The sequence below is a fragment of the Carassius gibelio genome, chromosome B23, assembly GCF_023724105.1.
Source record: "Carassius gibelio isolate Cgi1373 ecotype wild population from Czech Republic chromosome B23, carGib1.2-hapl.c, whole genome shotgun sequence".
NCBI classification, from domain to species: Eukaryota; Metazoa; Chordata; class Actinopteri; order Cypriniformes; family Cyprinidae; genus Carassius; species Carassius gibelio.
In genome coordinates this window covers 20389423-20409037 of record NC_068418.1, presented here as the reverse complement: position 1 = coordinate 20409037, position 19615 = coordinate 20389423, and the positions used below count along the sequence as shown (strand labels likewise).

Sequence of the window (19615 nt, the reverse complement as noted above, 5' to 3'; positions counted from 1 at the left end):
ATTAGTTTTACATTAGCTGGCGTCTTCCATATAACGTGTATTACACACACTTCACTTAAAACTTCAGTTGTAAGGGATCTCACAGGGGCAGGGCTGCTAGTTTTCCTGCGTAATTCTTTAGGCCTCTTTACTTTGGCAGCCAGCGAGGGAAAGACAGGGAGGAAAAGAAAGAAAAAAACCATCACCCTGGAGGTGACCAAAAAGCATATATCCTCTAATGTTATTAAAGGGCTCTAATCCCCACTGCTTTCCTGCTGGGGTACCAAACATCCTTGAGAGAAGGAAACAAAAGACGTCTGGGGAAAAGGAGGCATGTGTGTGTGTGTCTGTCTGTGTTAAGGGTGTTTAGGAAAAGAATAGGACGAGTATATAGAGATGACAAGTAGATGGAGATAAAGAAACCATACAAGATAGTAAAGGAATGAGTGGGAGATGGTGACTTAAACAGAGAAAATAATGAAGTGGAATTCCTAGAAAGGGATGACAGACTTTGAGAAAGCGAAGAGGAAGGTGAAGGGTGCTGTGAACTGAAGAAAGAGAGCGAGAGAGAGTGTGTTTGTATCAGTAGGAGTGTATCTGACAGATAGCTTGAGCTCCTGTTTTGCTTGGACGAGGGTTTCCCGTTTCCTCACTCCGAATGAGACCGCGTCTTTTTAGACCGTAAAATAGAGTTGTACGAACTGGGTGAATCACACACATAGAAATGTTAAGGTTATATTTCACATGTTGTATAAAGATTAGATCTTAAGACCACTATTTTGTTTGTATTTTGTTTATATTATGACATTATTTTAATGACTGTTATGCACATTCACTCCTACACCTTCCATTACTGTGATATGAAAAAAAAAAAACAGTGTTAAAAAAATAGATGAAGAGATAAGGAAATCTGTAATAATGGACACATTCTAGTATTCATTGTTAACACACACATATATACATATATAGTATACATTATTAATTTTGTATACTTTTTATTTATACATTTATGTATTCATTTATTCATTTTCTTTCTTTTTAATATTACCAGAAAGTTTAAAGTTGTATTTTTTTATTTTTTATTTTTGCATTGCATTGCATTGCGTTGCAGTAGGCTACTGACAGTCGGGGGAAGGGGTTTGATTAATGGTGCTTAGTAATACTTTGGCTGATTTAATTGTAGACTTGGTTTTCTTAATGCAAAATATAATTTCCTATTCTTCTTCCTTTTGATTTGGGGCCGCAGTATGATCCAGACATTTCTTGACAGTTTTCGTAATATTAACCCACATAACTTGAGCTCTGAGCTTGAGTTTTGTTTGGATGAGGCTCCCTGGCACAGTTCCTTCACTGCGCATGAGACCGGGCCCTCTTTAGAGCCAGCTGAGAATTGTGTTACCGCCAGTTGTACCTTTCACTCATTTCTCCTCTTCCTCAATCTCGCCTGCCCCCCTTCCCCTCCATCACACCACAGAACCTTGTTGCATCATGCTTGTAATTATGGTGCAACTGGAGAAATGTCTGTGGCAAAGTTCAGTTTGGCAGTCAGAGTGGGGAAAGGAGGCTTTCGGGTGATTCAGTTGGAATTTTCTGGCCTAGTGACTCCTCTGGCAGTTGAACCTGATCTCTATTGGTCTTGGTCTGGTGGTCTTATTGTTGAGTCCCGACCTCTCTCATTGGCCAGGACATGTCACCTTTGTTTTGATTATGAATCCCATTTCAGCCCATATGTGACCATCTGTCTTGTGCCTGCTCTTCATGATATGACCTTTAACCTCACCGGTCACCTGAGCCTGCGCTATACAGTCTGTTCTTTTTTCCGCCTTGGACTTTTAATTTTATAAGTGGGCTAAATGTGCTTAAAATCACAGTTGATTAATGTGATGTGACACTAGACTATTCACTGGAAAATAATGTTGGCACAGACTTTTATCCACTGGGATGTGAATGGGTTGTGAAATGCAGTGATATATATAAAATCACCCAAAATGTTTATAAAAAAAAATACAAATATAATTTTTTTTAATAAACATTTTGAGTGATTTGTGCACAGTAAATGCAAGGGCATTTATTGCATACTATGTTTTTTGTAAATAAACAGAATAAAGTGTTTTTTTTTCTTCAAAATGTTTTATTTCTATTTACTTGATTTTTTTCTTCTCCATGGCTGTAGGAGATCTGAACATAACAGTGAATGGCGCAGAACATCAGGGAGAGTTCAAATCCCATCAGTGGTTTGGAGCAACAGTACGAGTGCATGAAGATAGTGTGCTGGTAAGACCTTCTTACTCATATTTATGCTGTATGGAAAATAGTCAGTATAATAGTCAGACATAAAGCCTTGTTGAAATCATGATAAACTGTAATCTCCTCTTGAACATTTGTGCTTGAATCCAAAGTATGGTTGGTGTCTCAAATCTAAGTTCATGTTCTTGAATTAACTTTGTAAGTCTCAAATGATAAATAATCAGATCAGATCCAGCGCTATTATTTTGTCATAGTCTTCAGATTTCCTTCTGATTTTGAACTTTCTGACTCTTTGGCTTGTGGATAATACTGTAACATTAAAAGTCCAGGTTCTGTTCCTCATGGATTATGAAACTGTGAACTGAATTCATCTTCATTGTTGCTCTATTCTTTACTCATGTGGGCGTATTATTATTATTATTATTATTATTATTATTATTATTATTATTATTATTATTATTATTATTATTCTTTCCATAGGCTTGTGCCCCCCTCTACTCCTGGAGAGCCATGGAGGACACACCTCATGCTGATACTACTGGCTCATGTTTTCTGTCTGTCAGAAACTTCACTAAGTTTGTGGAATATGCTCCGTGCCGTACAGGTGGGCTTGTGGTTGCTTGGTTGTGGCACTTTTCAATTTCATTTGTTTTGAAGTCATGGTAACATAACTTGCCATCCGTTGCAGAATTCCGTGGAAGAAAAGGACAAGGCTACTGTCAAGGTGGATTCAGTGCTGATTTTACACAGGTAAGACAATATTGAAACTGAATAGAACAAAGTGCTTTGCTTATCTGCTGTTTCCTTCTGGTCTCACCTAGATACTATTGCTGTGTTACAGGAAGGAAAGGTGGTGCTTGGAGGACCTGGCAGTTATTTCTGGCAAGGTTTGGCTTTTAGAATAAAAATCCCTTGTTGTAGAATAGTCTTTAAGGGCTTATAACTTAAAGACTCAAAAAATAAAGAAAGAAACCCTTTTATTCAGCAAAGATGCATTAAATCGATCAAAAGTTACTTTTTTTTTTTAAATTTACATTTTTTTTTATTTTTTTATTAAAGACCAATAAATGCTGTTCTTTTGAACTTCTTATTCATCAAAGAATCCTTACAAATGCATCATGGTTTTCCCAAAATATATCAAGCAGCATAACTGTTTTCAACATTGATAATAACAGGAATAGAATGATTTCTGAAGTCTCATGTGAGACTGAAGACTGGATTATGTTGGCTGAGAATGCAGTTTTGCCTTTACAGTAATAAATAACATGTTAAATGGTTATTTTTAATTATTTTAGCATTCACAATAGTACTGTTTTATGTTTTTTTTTGTAATCAGATAAAAGCAGCTTTGGTGAGCATAAGATACTTTCAGACCGATCTTACAGACTTTTGAACAGTAGTGTATATACCTTCCTTAAACGTGTGTTTTGCAATTTGATTAGCTTTCCATCTAATGTGGATATTTGCATTTATCATTTGCATCGACTGTGACCTTTACCTCAATGCAAATGCAATTAAAAGATCAATTTCTCCTTACCATCTCTAGGACAAGTGATCACTGCCGTTAAACAAGAAATAGTCAAAGCCTATTACCCAGGATTCTTCTTGACCTCAGTGGAAGGCCAGATGCAGACCAAACAGAAAAAAGAGATCACATTTGATGACACCTACATGGGTATGTCTTTCCGTCCCCCTTATTAGCTGTCAAGTTAAAAAATACTTCGATTTTTCTGTTTGTCACCACCCATGTTTTTATATATTCGACAGGTTACTCAATAGCTGTCGGCAGATTCAGTGGTGGTGATGATGAAGGTGAGTGTTGTGACCTTAAAATATAAAACCTCTACATTATAGTGTTCATTAGATTACAGTTTCACTAGATTACTTTGATGTCATTTTTATTATATTCATAAAAAAATGGAGATAGAACGACGGTGACCGTGTTGTACCACGGATAGTGATTTAATATCCTCATCTGCTGTTGGAATAGCCAAAGACGGATGCATTAAATCCATGCACTGTTTGTAGAACCTTTCAAAGGAAGTGTTATGATTATACCTTCTTTATGAATCCATTACACCTAAACAAATTCAAAAATAGAGCCTGTGGAGTGATTTGGAGTGGCTCTGATTGCCAGAATTCCTGAGGAACTCACATTTCCATGTTTCCACTATTAAATCTTTCACTTTTTCCTCTCTCTTTTTTTTTTTTTTTTGCTTTCCTGCTTTCAGACTTTGTGACTGGAGTTCCCAGGGGAGTCAGACTGCATGGACAGGTGAGATAACCCAAGATGCGGGTTAAGTCAGATTTTCAGTGCGTTAAATATGAGCCATTACTCATCCGCTATAGTATGACTTTTGGTTTGGAGTTGGTTATCAACCAGAGATTTTTACGTTGGTACTTGATGGAATGAAAACTCCAGTGTGTTGTCTTTTGATCAGGTTTCAATTCTCAATGGTTCTCTGGTTATGCTGAAGAACTTCACTGGTGAGCAGGTAAGGTTGATGGCATTTATTGTGTAATGGCTTTTGTTGTGTAATAGTATATTTTGCTGGAGCTATTTTAGTACGTGACATTTTAACAGAAGTTATGTAATCCTTACTGCTTTTTATAAAGCTTTGTCCCACCCTGATATGCTTCAAACTGTTGCACACTGATGACATAAGCAAAAATCATTTCCTTTACAAGACTCTTTAAACCAGGCTGGAGTGCTGTGTGGTAGGCTGTAAAGGGCAGATTATGCGAGGCAAGAGTTTACGGGCAATTTTCCTAAACGAGCACCACAGTTTTGCAAATGGAAATTGTTGGAGACCTTTAACTGCTCTGATTGCCTCAGCTGAGTAAATACAATCAAAAAACATTTGTGTGTGCCCACCTCAGGGGGCTAGAGTACTGAGCCACATCTGAATCATCAAAGAGCTCTTTTCATGTACTCAAACCATAACCAATTGGAGTATATGTCAACGTGTGCCTTAAGATCCTGCATGTTGTTTGTATGTACGGTTCAAAATGGGAAGCTTGTATTTACATGTGATTGAGATCTGTTGAGAGTTTGTAATGTTCCTGAATTTTTCAGATGGGTTCCTACTTTGGCTATGCAGTGGCCGCTACTGACATAAACAATGATGGGTAGGTAACGCAACCAGGTTTAGAAAAGAATCTACCACAAGAATGTGTTCAGTGTTTTAGTTTGTGGTTCGTATCACCTCCAGTATGACGGACCTGCTGGTTGGCGCACCAATGTTCATGGTTCGTGACTCTGATGGGAGGTTGGAGGAGTTGGGTCGGGTCTATGTGTACATGCAGAACGGACCTCTGGATCTCAGACCTCAGCTACCTCACCTCACCGGCACACAGATGTTCGGCCGGTTTGGGAGCTCCATTACCCCTCTTGGAGACCTCAACCAAGATGGTTACAATGGTGAGAGATTTACCCAGATTTCAGCATTTGTTTGTCAGTCAGTCTTAAGACAGCTATAATGGATATCATTCAATATTGATTTTTTTCATTGGTTTTGTTTGCTATATTTAAATGTAGGTGTTCAGTTCCCTCATTTTTTATTTAAGATTACATTTACTTTTGTCTAACTGCAGAGTTATTTGAGTACCATTGAGATAGAAAAATATTTTTTTATTAATATTTTGAATCTGTTTTTATTTTTAATATTTTTAATCAAACGTTTAAATGTTTTTTTTTTTTGTCTTCTTTGGATAAAAGCACCTTACAAAATGACTAAATGTAAATTTTCTTTGTAGTTTTTTTTATGCATGTCTATATTGTTTTTATTTATTTTTATTTCAGTTTTGTTTATTTTAGTACATCAAGTTAAATTAAACTGAGAAATTTTGCCTCAGCAACTAGCTGAATTCAAATTTTCTTTTATATTTACTTTTTTTTCAGTAAAATTTTTTTTGTTTAATTTCAAGTAACACCAGTTTTTTTATATTGATTTTAGTTTTTTTTTTTGTTTGACTTTTAGTCAACAATAACAACCCTCAACACTCACTTGAATTAAATCTTTATAAACATGAATAATGTTATAACATTGTTAAATGTAATATAAAAATGAATATCCATCTTTATACTGTATATATTATGATGTTGTGATGCCTAAATTCACTTGTAGCATTTTCTATAATAAAAAAACTTTTTTTTCTGACAAAATAATGTATAATTTGTTATATCTTCCATTGTTCAGTTAATTAAAAAATTTATTTAAATTGTTTTTATTTTTTATTATTCTGACAAAATAATTTAGACCTTTAATTTCAGCTGTTTATCGAGTATTTTCACCCCTAATTCTACAATATTCTCTTAACAGACGTGGCCATCAGTTGTCCATTTGGTGGGGAGAACAAACAAGGACTGGTGCTCATCTATAACGGACATGCTGGAGGACTCGGGGAAAAGCCCTCTCAGGTGATCGCTGGCCAGTGGGCCTCTGCCACACCGTCAGCTCTACCTGCCAGCTTTGGTTACGCCCTTCGTGGAGGCAAAGACCTGGATAATAATGGCTACCCGGGTGAGAAAACCTAGTCTTTTTAGCTACCATACACCACTGATACTGCTGCTGAAATCTTGTCTGATACCATGTTTTTTTTGTTCTTGCAGATCTTATTGTTGGCGCATTTGGTGCAAACACTGCCGTTCTTTATAGGTCAGTCACAGACATTAAGAATAGAGTAACAGCTGCTGAAAATAAAGCTTTTAAAAGAAGTATTTCAGATTGTAATAATTTGATAATTATAATTCACAAATGTATAATTTTTTATTCTATTTTTTTTAATTATATTCATAAAGCTGATTAAAATACTTTTGAGTGCAGACTAAATCTTTTTGGCTCTTGTGTCATTTCCAGGTCTCGTCCTATTGTGAACACCAGTGCTATTTTGACTGTCTATCCAACTATGATTAATCCTGAGGAGAAAGTTTGCACTATAAACCGTGGGAACGAAACCCTGCAAGTGTCCTGGTATGTCTGCCATCTTTTATCAGCCTGAATTAGTTGCATTCCTGGTCCAAAGCAGCAAATACATTTTTGTTTGTTTACCCAAATCCTAAACACTCAACATGCAATGATATGGAAAAAGACCTTTAACATTTGACATTATTTAAGCAGCACTGAAGTGCACTTATGTAGGAATTGAAAAAATCTAATTTAGTACATTAAGCTTACTTCATTACGTCCACAGTTGGGCTTTGTTTGTCAGGCTGGACATATGGAAGGGTGTAGTTATGCTGTCAGCGAAGGCTTTTCCAAATGGTTTGGACATGCTGTGCTGGTTGAGGGTGAGCCAAGAAGGTGGCGAAAAACATGAAATGCCATTTTCCCAACTCTATGACGTGCCTTTTTGAAATATGCTTCCTATCTGTGGAGGGAAAGGAAACTCCACAGGGCTGGTCTCTCTCTGACGTGTCATGTCAGTGTCTCAGCCTGTTCTGTTTTATACAGGGAAAGTTTGTATACGTATGTGTTGATTACAAGTCGTTGCCTAGACACTGAGGCTTTTGGGAGAAATTAGAGGGGGAGAGAGAGGGAAAAAGGGATCTAGCAGTGGCTTTGAATGAGATATTGTTTAGTGATGGAACACAGCTGGAAAACATCAGGATGCAATGAGCTGCACATGCATGTGAGCTCTCTCTCTCTCTCACACACACACACACAGATGTATGCTGAGGCTTAGAAACACACATGGGAACACACTGAGTTTATTGCACAGGTCAAAAGTAGCCTGGATTGTGATTTTTCTTCTTTTTTTCTTCTTCAGTCTTTCATTCTTCCCCTTCTGTGTCTTGTTTCTTTTGTACGTTTTGTTTCTTTTGGATTCTTCTGTCTCTTTTGTTACTTTTCCTTCTTTTTTTTTTTGGAAATTTCTTTCTAAAAAATGTTTTCTTTCATTCATTTAAACTGTCATTCAAACTTGTTTTCAAACCTTTCTTTTTTTTTTGTTTTTGTTTTGTTTCTTGCTTCCTTTCAATTGAACCCTTATTTATTTTCCACAATGTATTAAGCAGAACAACCATTTTCAACATTGATAATAAGAATCAGCATATTGGAATGATTTCTGAAGGATCAGGTGACTGAAGACTGGTGTAATGGCTAATGAAAATTCAGATTTGCCATCACACAAATAAATTGCATTTCAAAATATATTAAAATGGTAGACCGTTTTTCAGAATGTTAATAATATTCCACAATATTGCAGTTTTTACTTTTTTTTTTTTTTTGTTATCAAATAGATGCATGCTTGGTGAACACGAGACATCTTTCAGAAATTGTACAGTTAAACTATCCCGTTTAAAAACATCTTCACATATATTTTGATCCATTATACTATAGTCATCCTTCAAGCTGTCAAGTATTATAGCCTGAGGAAACAATAATAGCAAATATTTCATAGCCACAGAGATGCAACCAATATGTTTCTAATGCATCACTGTAATAAATCCACTTCATCTCTCATCATTTGTCTGCTCTGTTTCTTACAGTGTCAACCTGAGCTTTTGCCTCTCAGCCAATGGGAAGCACCTACCAAATCACCTCGGTAAGCCACATCTTCTCCTGTTTACCCACTTGTTATTCCCTTTTGCAAATAGTATTCCTTTTTAAATAAGCAGCCACCCAGAACACTAGTCATGCCCTTACAATCACCTGTAACACCAGTGCATTGTGACGATCATTTATCCTAGGACTTAATTTGACTTAATTTCCCTAACAACCTAAAAGAAAATCTGGTTTTAGGCATCTAAAAGAGCCTTTATGTTTCCCATTCCCATCCATAAGCCGTTCTTTGTACATACACAGCCTTTACAATGCATTTATTCAGCAATTACTTCCCTCCATTTCCCCCTGGGCTAATGATAGCACCATATGGCCTGCCATTAGAGGCCTAGACTATGTGCGAAGAATAACACCTACTGCACACGCTCCGATAACTGAGCACAGGTGCCCAACATACATCTGAACGGCATGCAAATTCCTTCATGCCCTCACGATTTTCTATCAAAAGTGTTATGGCTTTTCTTATAGCCATTCTCTTCAGGTGTTGGATAATGATAAAAACGAGATGTTTGGAAGACGTCTTTACGCTTGCCAAAGCACAAAGTTCAGATCTACCAATAGGCTTTGAGATTTAGTGCTGTGTCAGCTAGGCTCCGTCCTGCACCTGTATGCTGGAGCCAACATGAAGGCATCGTGCCCAAAACTTTTTCTAAAATATCAGACACTGTGTGTGTGTTTGGTAGAGTTTAACGTTGACGTTCAGCTGGACCGGCTGAAGCAGCAGCAGAAGGGGGCCGTACGGAGGGCTCTGTTTTTAGACACCCAGCTTCCCGCTCTGAAGAGGACTCTGACTGTGCCAAATGGAGCCAGAGTCTGCAGTGACACCAAGATCTTCTTGCGGGTGAGTTTGACCCCAGATTACCTACCAAAGCAGCACATTAATGGTGCACTAAATAGCAGGGTTTTTGACTGGGACTTGGAGTTTAAAATTTAAAGACTTGCAACTCGCCTTTGACAGCAATGAATCGCAACTTCCCTGTCTTGAGTCTAGACTTGGATGCATAGATTCAAAACTTGACTTCGGACTACAATGCAAAGCAATTGGGCTTTCATGTGTTTTGCAAAAAATTTTACTAAATAGTATATACATTATATTAAAAAGTTGAATATAAAATGTCCTAATGTGGCATTCGGTAGACTGTGAGCCAATTAAGATTTAGAGAATTAAGAGTAGGTGGGGCTAACCATTGGAAACATTGAGGGGAAAATGACCTACATTATTTCAGTGAGTGAATTTTCCATTTCTTTGTACAAGATAAGTGTTAAAAGTGAAGATAAGTAAGATAAGTGTGGCAACAGATGCCAAAAATGCTGCAAAGGGATTAAGAGTGTCGTTTCGTCCTGCTTTCTGACCTTTTTCACAAACTCCCGCTCTGTTTTCCTCTCTGTAGGATGAGAAGGACTTCAGGGATAAGCTGTCGCCCATCTTCGTCGCGCTCAACTTCAGCCTGAACCCTCAAGCTGCGGCTGACAGATACAGCCTGCGGCCCATCCTTAACTACCAGACAGCGGAGCTCATTGAACAGAAAGTATGTACATCTGCTGCTGCAGATATCACACAGTGCTTAATGTGAACATGCATGGAGCGGTGTGTTCTTCTCCTCCTTTATGAAGAGATTTTCAAAACATACAACTGGTATTTTCTCCAAATTGTCTGGAAAGCCACTTGAGAGCTTAAGGAAATGTGTAGCATGTACAGCAGAGAACTGTTCCATGTCCCACCAGGAGTAGCTTTCTGGGCTCTGTGGAGGTGTGTGTGCATATAGAGGGTTAATAGATTTCAGGTTTTTTTTCCCGGGCAGGTTCTCGCAGGCCATATGCCGTCTGTTTAGGTTTAGCTTTTTGGGTGGCAGTTTTCTTTCAGTAGTTATTGAGACCGTGCCGAACACATGGGCCGCGCTGACCATATGCAGAAACATTCTAATCCGAGGTCTTGGAAACATTGCAGATGGAACGATCTTCTAAAACCTTCGCGTACTCAAGCCAAAAAACTAAGTGGAAACCCTTTTATTCATGATAAATGAGTGTCAATTATATAGAAAGGGAAAAATCATTTAAAAACCTAGTTTGAAACACACATGGCAAGATTTTAGAAAGTTGGTTTTATATGGTTTTAAATTACACAACAACAAAACATTTAAAAATATATATTCTTATTCTTCTTACCCTATTGTTATTAAAGTTGCATATATATAATAAAAGTGTTGTACACTATCCACATTATATTCTTAGAGTAATTGAAATGAAATGAAATTTATTTTTAAATATTACATAAATATACAAAATGTTTAAGTCAATAAAAAGATGATGATGATGATAATGTTACCACAATATATTTTATAGAGTAATATTATTACCTAAATATACACGATTGACAGCAATTTTGTACAATAATGAAAAGTCATATTATTATTTTTATTGTTATTAATATTATTTTCTAATCAAATAATAACTGTCTTATTTTTTATGACTTTCTTTACTAGAATTAATGGAAAAAAATGATAAATTTGGAAGGGGAAGCTTATTTGTTGTCTTTATTGTCAGGGGACTCTAGGTGTGAGGTCTCTGTATTAATCTTGGCTATAGATTGAGATGTTTTAGACCTCCTTTTATAAATGTTGTTGGTGATCCCGCCAGGCACCCTCCAGTTTGCTGACCCAGTCATGCTGTTTGCAGACATTGACACTTCCGTAAACACTTTATGGTGGTTTTGGTGTGGATCAGCTTGAACATATGCACATGTGACCCTCTCTTGTATCTCTGCTTGGGCTTCTAATTGTTTGGTTGCTCCAGTGAACCCAAACAACCCTCTCCAGGAGGTTCGGAGCGACCCGATACAGAGCTATGGAAAGGGGTGGCCGACCTCATCGGTTGTAATTAGAGCTCAGCAACTGCTAATTACAGGGAAGCCACTTTGCCCTTTCTAATCTCCCCATTCTATTTTCTTATCCTCATCGTTATGTTGCGTCAACCATGCACATGTTGGGAATACAGTGTCAGTTGGTAGCAATTAGCCGCGGCACCACTTTCCCCTTTTCTTTATGTATTCGAGTCATTCATAAATTGTATATAGATTCTCTCTCATTAATGTGTGTGCGCTTTTTGCGATGTATATATTTAGATTAGTCTGTGTGGTGAGAGTTGGGTGGTGTCGCGTGCAGCTAGCATGTGGTTCAGGGTCGGCAGCCTCTGATGTGGATGTCGGTGGCGTATAGAACAGCCTTATGGGTACAACCATAGCTCTTTATCCCTCCGAGTGAGCTCTATATGTTTTTTGAAGCCCGTACACATCTGCTCTTCAACCCTGTATTCGTTCAGCAGTGTAAAGTAATTTTAAACTGAAGAGTGATGTGTACGATTGCAAACGGCGATGTTTAGATTTATTTTGTTTATATCCGGTAGTATTCTTTGACCATTACATGGTCATGCGCTAACACTTGACCTAAGTGTGCACACTGTTTATAATGCAGCCGGCCGCTGCTGTCTGTCCTGTGCTTTGTTTGGATTTTTGAAAAAAAGATATTTCGTTTGTAAAGGTTTATTGAATTTTTGTTTTGTTTCTGTTTTAATTGCATGGAGAGGTTTAGTTTGGATTTTGGTTATGGGAAGTGTGACTAAAAGTATGCTTATTATAGGGCGATGATGTCTGAATGACATTAAAGACACTGGATTGCAGGTGGTATCCTGCATATGATTAAGAAAATGACTGGAGAATCTGAGACAGCCTCTTTTTCTTTTTAGATCACATTGTTCGTAAACGACTGGCTTGCTTTCTATTTTTACCCTTTAAATCAACAAGAAATTAAAATTGACCTACTATAAAGGTGCATTCCTGGTCTTATTATAAATTAAATGATTGTTTGTTTTATTATGCATTTAATTACTCTAAAAATACTATTGTTAATACATTTTTATTAACTTAATTTAATTGCTGAATGTGTATATATATATATATATATATATATATATATATATATATATAAATGACAAAAGATGATGCCAAACTTCTGAGGCTTTTCTTTTTAATACATGTATGCCCCCATCTAGTTATAAAACATTAAGTATTAAAGAAGTATTAAAAACATTTTTGTCATGAATTGAATGTCCAGTCAATTCCTGAAATATAAAATCAAGTCCCAGCACTTATAAGAAGTTGGTTCTGAATAAAATAGGTTGCAAATCAATGACTAATAATCTCTCAGTAACTTACCTTAACATTTTTCTGGCTTGTGTTCTAGGCCCAGATTTTATTGGACTGCGGAGAGGACAACATCTGCGTCCCTGACCTGAAAATCTCTGTGCACGGGTAAGATTATTAGCAAGGAATGCAAAAAAGAAATAAAAGCCTTTAGTGTGCTTTTGCGAAGTTTGCAATAAAGGCACATATAAAGTAGACATGAGAAATAAGCTATGGCTGTTTCAGCTACTCTTTAGATTAGATATTTGGATAAATATATGTGATGAGTCACAGCTTTTAGAAAGTTGCACACAATTGGACAGATGCACAGGAAAAACAGGAAGGAGGGCTATGCAACAGGTGCTGGGATTGGCTGACTTAGCTGGCTTGTGGAAAAAAAAACGACTTAGATATAGCGGATAAGTTTGGAAAATGTGGAATTCACTGCGGCCCCCTTTTCCCTGCAGTTACAACGGCAGTTTCCTGCAGTTGATTTGTAAAATCTGTGTGCATTTTCTTTCTTTTATACACAGATTTGTTTGTATCTCTTGTTATTCTTCGACTGTCTTACTAAAAACCTTACAGATTTGTTGCGTTTGTCTTAGGTCAAATGTTTATTAAACTGTGGATGGTATTAATTTTCTCCACAGAGTGATTTTGGATTTTCTTGTCAATCAACAAACAGAGGAAAAATACTGTCTCTTGGAAATTCGCTCATGGGCTTATTCTTTAGGAGAAAATGTGAAAATGCATCAGAGATGCCTCGGACAACATGGCTCGTTCTTTAGTACGGCTATCAGAATCTGCTTCCCGGGTCCAGGTTTCTGTCAAATTAACTTGTTGGTGTTCATTTATTGTAAGGGTCTTTATATTTATTTTGATTTGCCATTGAATGCTAATCATGACCTCCTTATGACATGAACCCAAACCTCATATGTGCCATCTGGAGGGGTTTGTTACGAAAGTACAGCGAGCAATGGCTTTCACATAGGTTTGAGTCCCCCACCAGCCGAGTGCCAGTGTTTGAATTCGGTACGTGCCGCTTCCCCAGCGTGGCTTTACGAGGCCAGGCGGTAATTGGAAGCGTCTGTGTGGCCCTCGCATGGAATTTCTCATTGTGTCTGAGATGTAGAGAGAAAAGAAAGAGGGGAGGGAACGCGAACGAATAGAAAAAAAGGGAACATTGCGGAATGTTTCACAGTCTTTGTCGTTGCATGTTCAACTTTATAGCTACACTGGAAATTAGGGGTTTTTAATAGGAAATGTGTGTACAGTGCTGGAGGAAGGGCTTCCTGTTGGAAAGATCGGAGTGATATTTACTGCTAGATCAGCAGAATTACATACGCTCAATGTCCTGTATGCTTAAAACTTCACAGCTAGTTTCAAAACTACTTCACAGTTTTTCTTTTTTTTTAAATGGCCAGTTAGTGGTGCTTATTAATGTATTGACTTAAAAAGTGTTTGAAAGTAAAATTTGTATATTTGGTCTTCGCCCTATGGACCCTATAGAAAGTAAATTAGCCACCAATGCATGATTTTTATGTTTTGTTGGTGTTTTGGTTCCGTAGGGACAGGAAGGAAGTGTACATGGGCGATGACAACTCTCTGACTCTGACTTTCAACGCAAAGAACGACGGAGGCGGGGCTTACGAAGCCGAGCTGTATGTGGTCTTGCCACCAGAGGCCGACTACAGCGGAATAGCCCGCAATAACGAGGTGAGATACGGAGACCCTCCCTCCAGGTGCTGCCTATTACACCATTAACTCCTACATGTGTTCAGCATTTCAGCTGAGAAAGACCTTTGTTCTGTTACTTTGATACTCCAGAGAAGACGTGTTTTTTATTAATGGAGACATGTGATGAGAGAAATCCTGTAGCGAGGCAAAAATATAGATTACTTTACATTTTAAGAAGGGGGAGTGCTTAATGCAGGATTATGGGCACCAAACAGGGTCTGTTTTTATTAATTACTTGGACTTTTTTGTTAACCCTTACCATGTGTGTGGATGATTTAGCACAAAAATGTAACATTCAGCAGTAGTACCACACTTATTCCAAGCAGGTTAAGACATGAGTCGGTGTGTGAGTTATCACTGTGTGTGTGTGTGTTTCCCAAAATGTATTGGTCTTTTTCTCTATTTCTCTGGACAGAGCCTGACCCAACTGACCTGCAGTTATGAGACGGAAAATCAGACCCGTTACCTCAGCTGTGACCTGGGGAACCCCATGAAATCAGGCACTAGCGTAAGCACCTAACTGTTCTTTCTGTCTGTGCGGATTTACACCCTTGAGTGACTTGGGGTCTTGAGTTAAGCTCAACTCTTTTTCCTTGGCTAAAAGATGCAGTTTATCTTTATTTTAAGGTGTCCTTGTTACAGTGTGATTGTACATTTAAGTACTGAGTAATGTTAATTAACTATATTTACTCATTCTAGGGTTAGGGTTAAGATTAGGCTTTGGTTAATGAATTGCTAATACAATACTAAGTACATGTAGCGTGTAACAAAGACACCTTAAAATATCTTTTTGTGTGTGCAATCTCTATAAAATAAGTTATGGTTATCCAGTTATCCTTTTCCAGTATTCACAAACGTCTGGAGAAATCATGGAAATTCTGATTACTGACATCTACTATTTTAAAAAACCAGGCCTCCAGCAACCATAATTGTGCCCTGTTAGTCACGCAACCTTTATTAGTCATCTAACCTGTGTGAGTCAGCTTGTAGTGCTGTCTGGGGGGCTTGTTAAGGGCTGTGATGGATCATGTTTGGACAGGCAGGAAGTTCCCACCAGCGATGCAGGAAGTGACAGTCATTTTGGCTCTGCTCCCTTAGAGAGTGGAGTTCCCCTTTGCGAAATGCCACTGTGTGGAGGTGGTGGGATCTGTGGTTTTTTTTAATGTGTCTGCAGAGATGGAGGATAATTGAGTGACTGTTCAAGCTGCTCCATGTCAATATGTGTTTCCAGACACCCCTGTCTGTTTTTTAGTCAGCTGCTCTCATTAGCTCGGGGCAGTTTATTTGGGGGTTTTATTCAGCAATCTTATTTTTAACGCTATTATTTTTGGATTCCAGGACCACCTAAGAGGTTCCTCATAACAACTGGCCTTTATCTGTAATAGTATCAGAAATTTAGAAATTACTGCCACCCCCACACACACACACATTTGCACGGACACCCACACCCGAACTCTCACACACTGAGTGCCGAGAGCCGCTCGAATGGGGTCTTTTTGCCAGAGCTTATGTGAGTGTGGTGGGAGCATAAAACCACAATTATAAAAGGGAGGCTGGAACTCCCATGCAGTCTGGGGTTGGGAAGGTGACTTCGGCATTTTAGGATAGTAACTAAGTGGAGTGCTTTTGACAGTGCACCTAAACATGACATCACTAGATGAATGAGCGAGGATACGTTTTAGTGTTTCCACTTGTGTTTTTTGGATGGAATACAGGAAAGGAACATTCCACCAACCTCAACATCCAATTCCGTTGCTATGGCAGTGCATTATTGGGGGTTTGTGTGTTTAGAGAATTCTCTGGTGTAATTCTTGGAAAGCTGAAATTCAGTATTGTGGCACTGCTAATATTGTTGTCTCCTTTGAGAGACTGCTTGTGTTTCTCTCATTTTGGGGTTGTTTAAATGACTGAATGTATTAATGAAATGTACTTTTGTATGTATATGTACTTGTAGGAAGTGACTTTGGATTTATTTTAAATGAATTGTTTTATTTCAGTTATGGGCCGGACTGAGATTCACAGTACCACGTCTGAAGGACACACACAAATTTGTGCAGTTTGACCTGCAGATCCGTAGGTATGAAACTTGAAACCAACACACACCGCTTTTATGTTGTTTTGTTTTAGTTTTTTGTTGTGGTTGTTTTTGTGTTTTGCATGTTGTGGTGTTTTTTGTTTTGTTTTTGCATGTTGTGGTGTTTTTTTTTTGTGTTTTTTGTATGTTGTGGTGTTTTTTGTTTAGTTTTTGCGTGTTTTTTGTTTTGTTTTTTGCATGTTGTGTTTTTTTTTAGTTTTTGCATGTTGTGGTGTTTTTTGCATGTTGTGTAATGTGTTTTCTGTTTGGTTTTGTCTGGTTTTTGTTTGGTTTCCTGTTGTTTTAATTTTGTTTAAAAAAAGTAAACATTCACACTATCTACAGACAACTTGACTATATAGTAGCAAACATGAATAACTGCTTAGTACTTTTGCAAAGTAAAAGATCACGGTAACACTTTATTTTTATGCACCTTTGTTACACGTTACATGTACTTGCTATTATAATAACAATCAATTATGCATAATTGCAAGCACGTAACCCTAAACCAAATCCTAACCCTACATAGAGTAAGTACATGTAGTTAATTAATATTTCTCAGTACTTAAATGATTACTATAATTATACTGTAACAAGGACACCTTAAAATTTACTGTTTGAATTGGGGATTTTTTATTTTCTTATTTATAGATAAGAAATGCATAAAGACATATATGAAATGTGTAAAGAAATATACATAAAATAAATCTTATATACAGAAATACACTTTTTTTATTTAACATGTTTGGACAACAAAATGTATTTATTTGTTTATCTATTTATTTAAAAATGTATTTCATATTTGTAATTATACTTTAAGTGAGACTATTATGCATCATGCATCTTTAATATGGTTAGGTTAGTTGCACATGTGGTTAAAGAGGCCTTAGTCTGCTCTTTAATAAGCTCTCCGTTTCTCAATCTGCAGTAAGAATGAGAATAACTCCCAGAGTGAAGTCGTCTCCTACAAGCTGGAGGTGGTGGTCCAGTCAGATGTTATTCTACAGGGGTGAGTTCACATGCAGAACCCATTTAGAAGCACTTCACAAGACCACTGCTCTTCTGGATATCTCACTAGAAAGCTCTCTCCCTGTTCCTTCACTTTCTGATTTTCCCCCGTCTCTTTATCTCTCATTTTACAGTGTCTCCCGACCAGACAAGGTCTTCTTTCCCCCACCGAACTGGAAGTTGACCAAAAATGTGAAGGTTGAACAGAATGTCGGACCCTCCGTCCGGCACACTTATGAGGTAAAGACTTTGTCTGAGTCCTTCAGTTGGACTTGAAGTCAGAGAAGCCTGTCATTGATAGGAATCCAGAGTAAAAGCTATAAATCCCTATGGTGTAATTATGGGATGTATTGTTGCCTAGCAACTAGCAGTTAGATTAGCAAATTTTGCCGATTGGTTTCTTTATATGACACATACTTTCTGTGAGGGTTTTGCTGACGAGTACCGCAAATACTTTGCACATGTAGAGGTTGTCATGAAGAATCTCCAGAAGTTACACAGAGGTCCTAAAATAGCACGAGGCATCAAGCCATCCTTTTATGATGACCAGAGAGTACAGAAACACCTGTGGAGTTACTTTAACAGCACAATTTTATCCTGTGGTGGTGGTGATGCAATCATGAAAATATCAAGGCAGCAACCTTGATTTTAAACCGAAGGGGTTGAGAGGGATTATTATGACATACCATAGGTTTCTGATTCATATCTTTGTCTGTTTCTTCTTCTCAGTTGGTGAACAATGGGCCGAGCCGCATCAGTCACACTATACTGCAGCTCAAATGTCCCATGAGGTTTCAAAGTAACAGGTTAATTTACCCACTGAATGTTACAACGGAGGGCCCTGTCAACTGCACCTCCCACAACATAGTAAACCCCATGAAACTCGAGGTAAGACGCTGTGGGTTAACCACAGGGCACAGATTTAATCAAAGTACAAACTCACGAAATAATTCAGACTGGGCAGCTTTCTGTCATTATGTGAACGACTTTGATCTGTGAGGCTTTTATTTTAATCCACCGTTTATGGGCAAACATGTCTGGGTCGTGTTTCACCCATAATGAAAAAAAAAAGAACGGAAAATAGATTTTACTTTCATTTGATAGTTTATCATATTTAATACATGTCATATTATCTAAAAATATTTTTATGTAATTGCTTCAAATATAAGGAAGCTTATTTTTATGACTTTTACATGTAGTCACAAATTCTCCTTATCGGGTCATATTTCACCAATAATGGGGAAAAAAATAGATTTAAAAGAAAAAAGATTTTACTTTAATATATACTTATATAATAATAATAATAATATGGATTTTGTTTCATATAAAAGGAAGCTTATTTTAAGGAACATTGAATTTAGTTAATTGCACAAATTCTCATTATTTTAATATGAAAAAATGTAACAAGCAGATAATTTTATAAATAAATGTGAAGACAAAAAATAAGTTTAAAATTTTACATTTAATTACTGTGTGTGTGTACAGTTCTATATAAGTATTTGTATAACATGGCAACATTTGTTTTAGCTAATGCTAATTATGTTAGTTTTAATACAAATAAAGTAATTGCATTAAATTGTAAAAAATGCATAATTGAGAATGACAATTAATGCTTGAGCAAGTTATAATCATGCTAATTTGAAGAGAAAATGTGCTAATTGTTATAACAAAAATCCTTGATTGAATGAAAATATGCTTAGTTTTCTTCTTTAAAAACACAGTGCTGAAAAAAAATGACCTGGACATATTCTTGGTAGGTTATTTCAAATGTATTCTCTCTGTTGTCATTTCTGCTGTAAAGACATTAGAGATGGGAGACTCGCATGCAGT

General features: G+C 37.2%; 1 protein-coding gene across 1 annotated transcript in view; it reads left to right on the top strand.

The window, feature by feature from the left end:
* The window catches only part of LOC128011333 (integrin alpha-5), a 47650-nt gene that overhangs the window by 20407 nt on the left and 7628 nt on the right, over positions 1 to 19615 (top strand). The window contains exons 4-26 of the mRNA XM_052593608.1: positions 2153 to 2253; positions 2707 to 2830; positions 2915 to 2976; positions 3068 to 3113; positions 3773 to 3901; positions 3994 to 4038; positions 4458 to 4501; positions 4668 to 4721; positions 5303 to 5355; positions 5439 to 5647; positions 6549 to 6749; positions 6839 to 6884; positions 7086 to 7199; positions 8717 to 8772; positions 9473 to 9630; positions 10181 to 10318; positions 13028 to 13095; positions 14535 to 14682; positions 15119 to 15211; positions 16701 to 16780; positions 17706 to 17786; positions 17920 to 18025; positions 18515 to 18673. Coding sequence (XP_052449568.1) covers positions 2153 to 2253; positions 2707 to 2830; positions 2915 to 2976; positions 3068 to 3113; positions 3773 to 3901; positions 3994 to 4038; positions 4458 to 4501; positions 4668 to 4721; positions 5303 to 5355; positions 5439 to 5647; positions 6549 to 6749; positions 6839 to 6884; positions 7086 to 7199; positions 8717 to 8772; positions 9473 to 9630; positions 10181 to 10318; positions 13028 to 13095; positions 14535 to 14682; positions 15119 to 15211; positions 16701 to 16780; positions 17706 to 17786; positions 17920 to 18025; positions 18515 to 18673 — 2315 coding nt within the window. The remainder of the gene's footprint in view (positions 1 to 2152; positions 2254 to 2706; positions 2831 to 2914; positions 2977 to 3067; positions 3114 to 3772; positions 3902 to 3993; positions 4039 to 4457; positions 4502 to 4667; positions 4722 to 5302; positions 5356 to 5438; positions 5648 to 6548; positions 6750 to 6838; positions 6885 to 7085; positions 7200 to 8716; positions 8773 to 9472; positions 9631 to 10180; positions 10319 to 13027; positions 13096 to 14534; positions 14683 to 15118; positions 15212 to 16700; positions 16781 to 17705; positions 17787 to 17919; positions 18026 to 18514; positions 18674 to 19615) is intronic.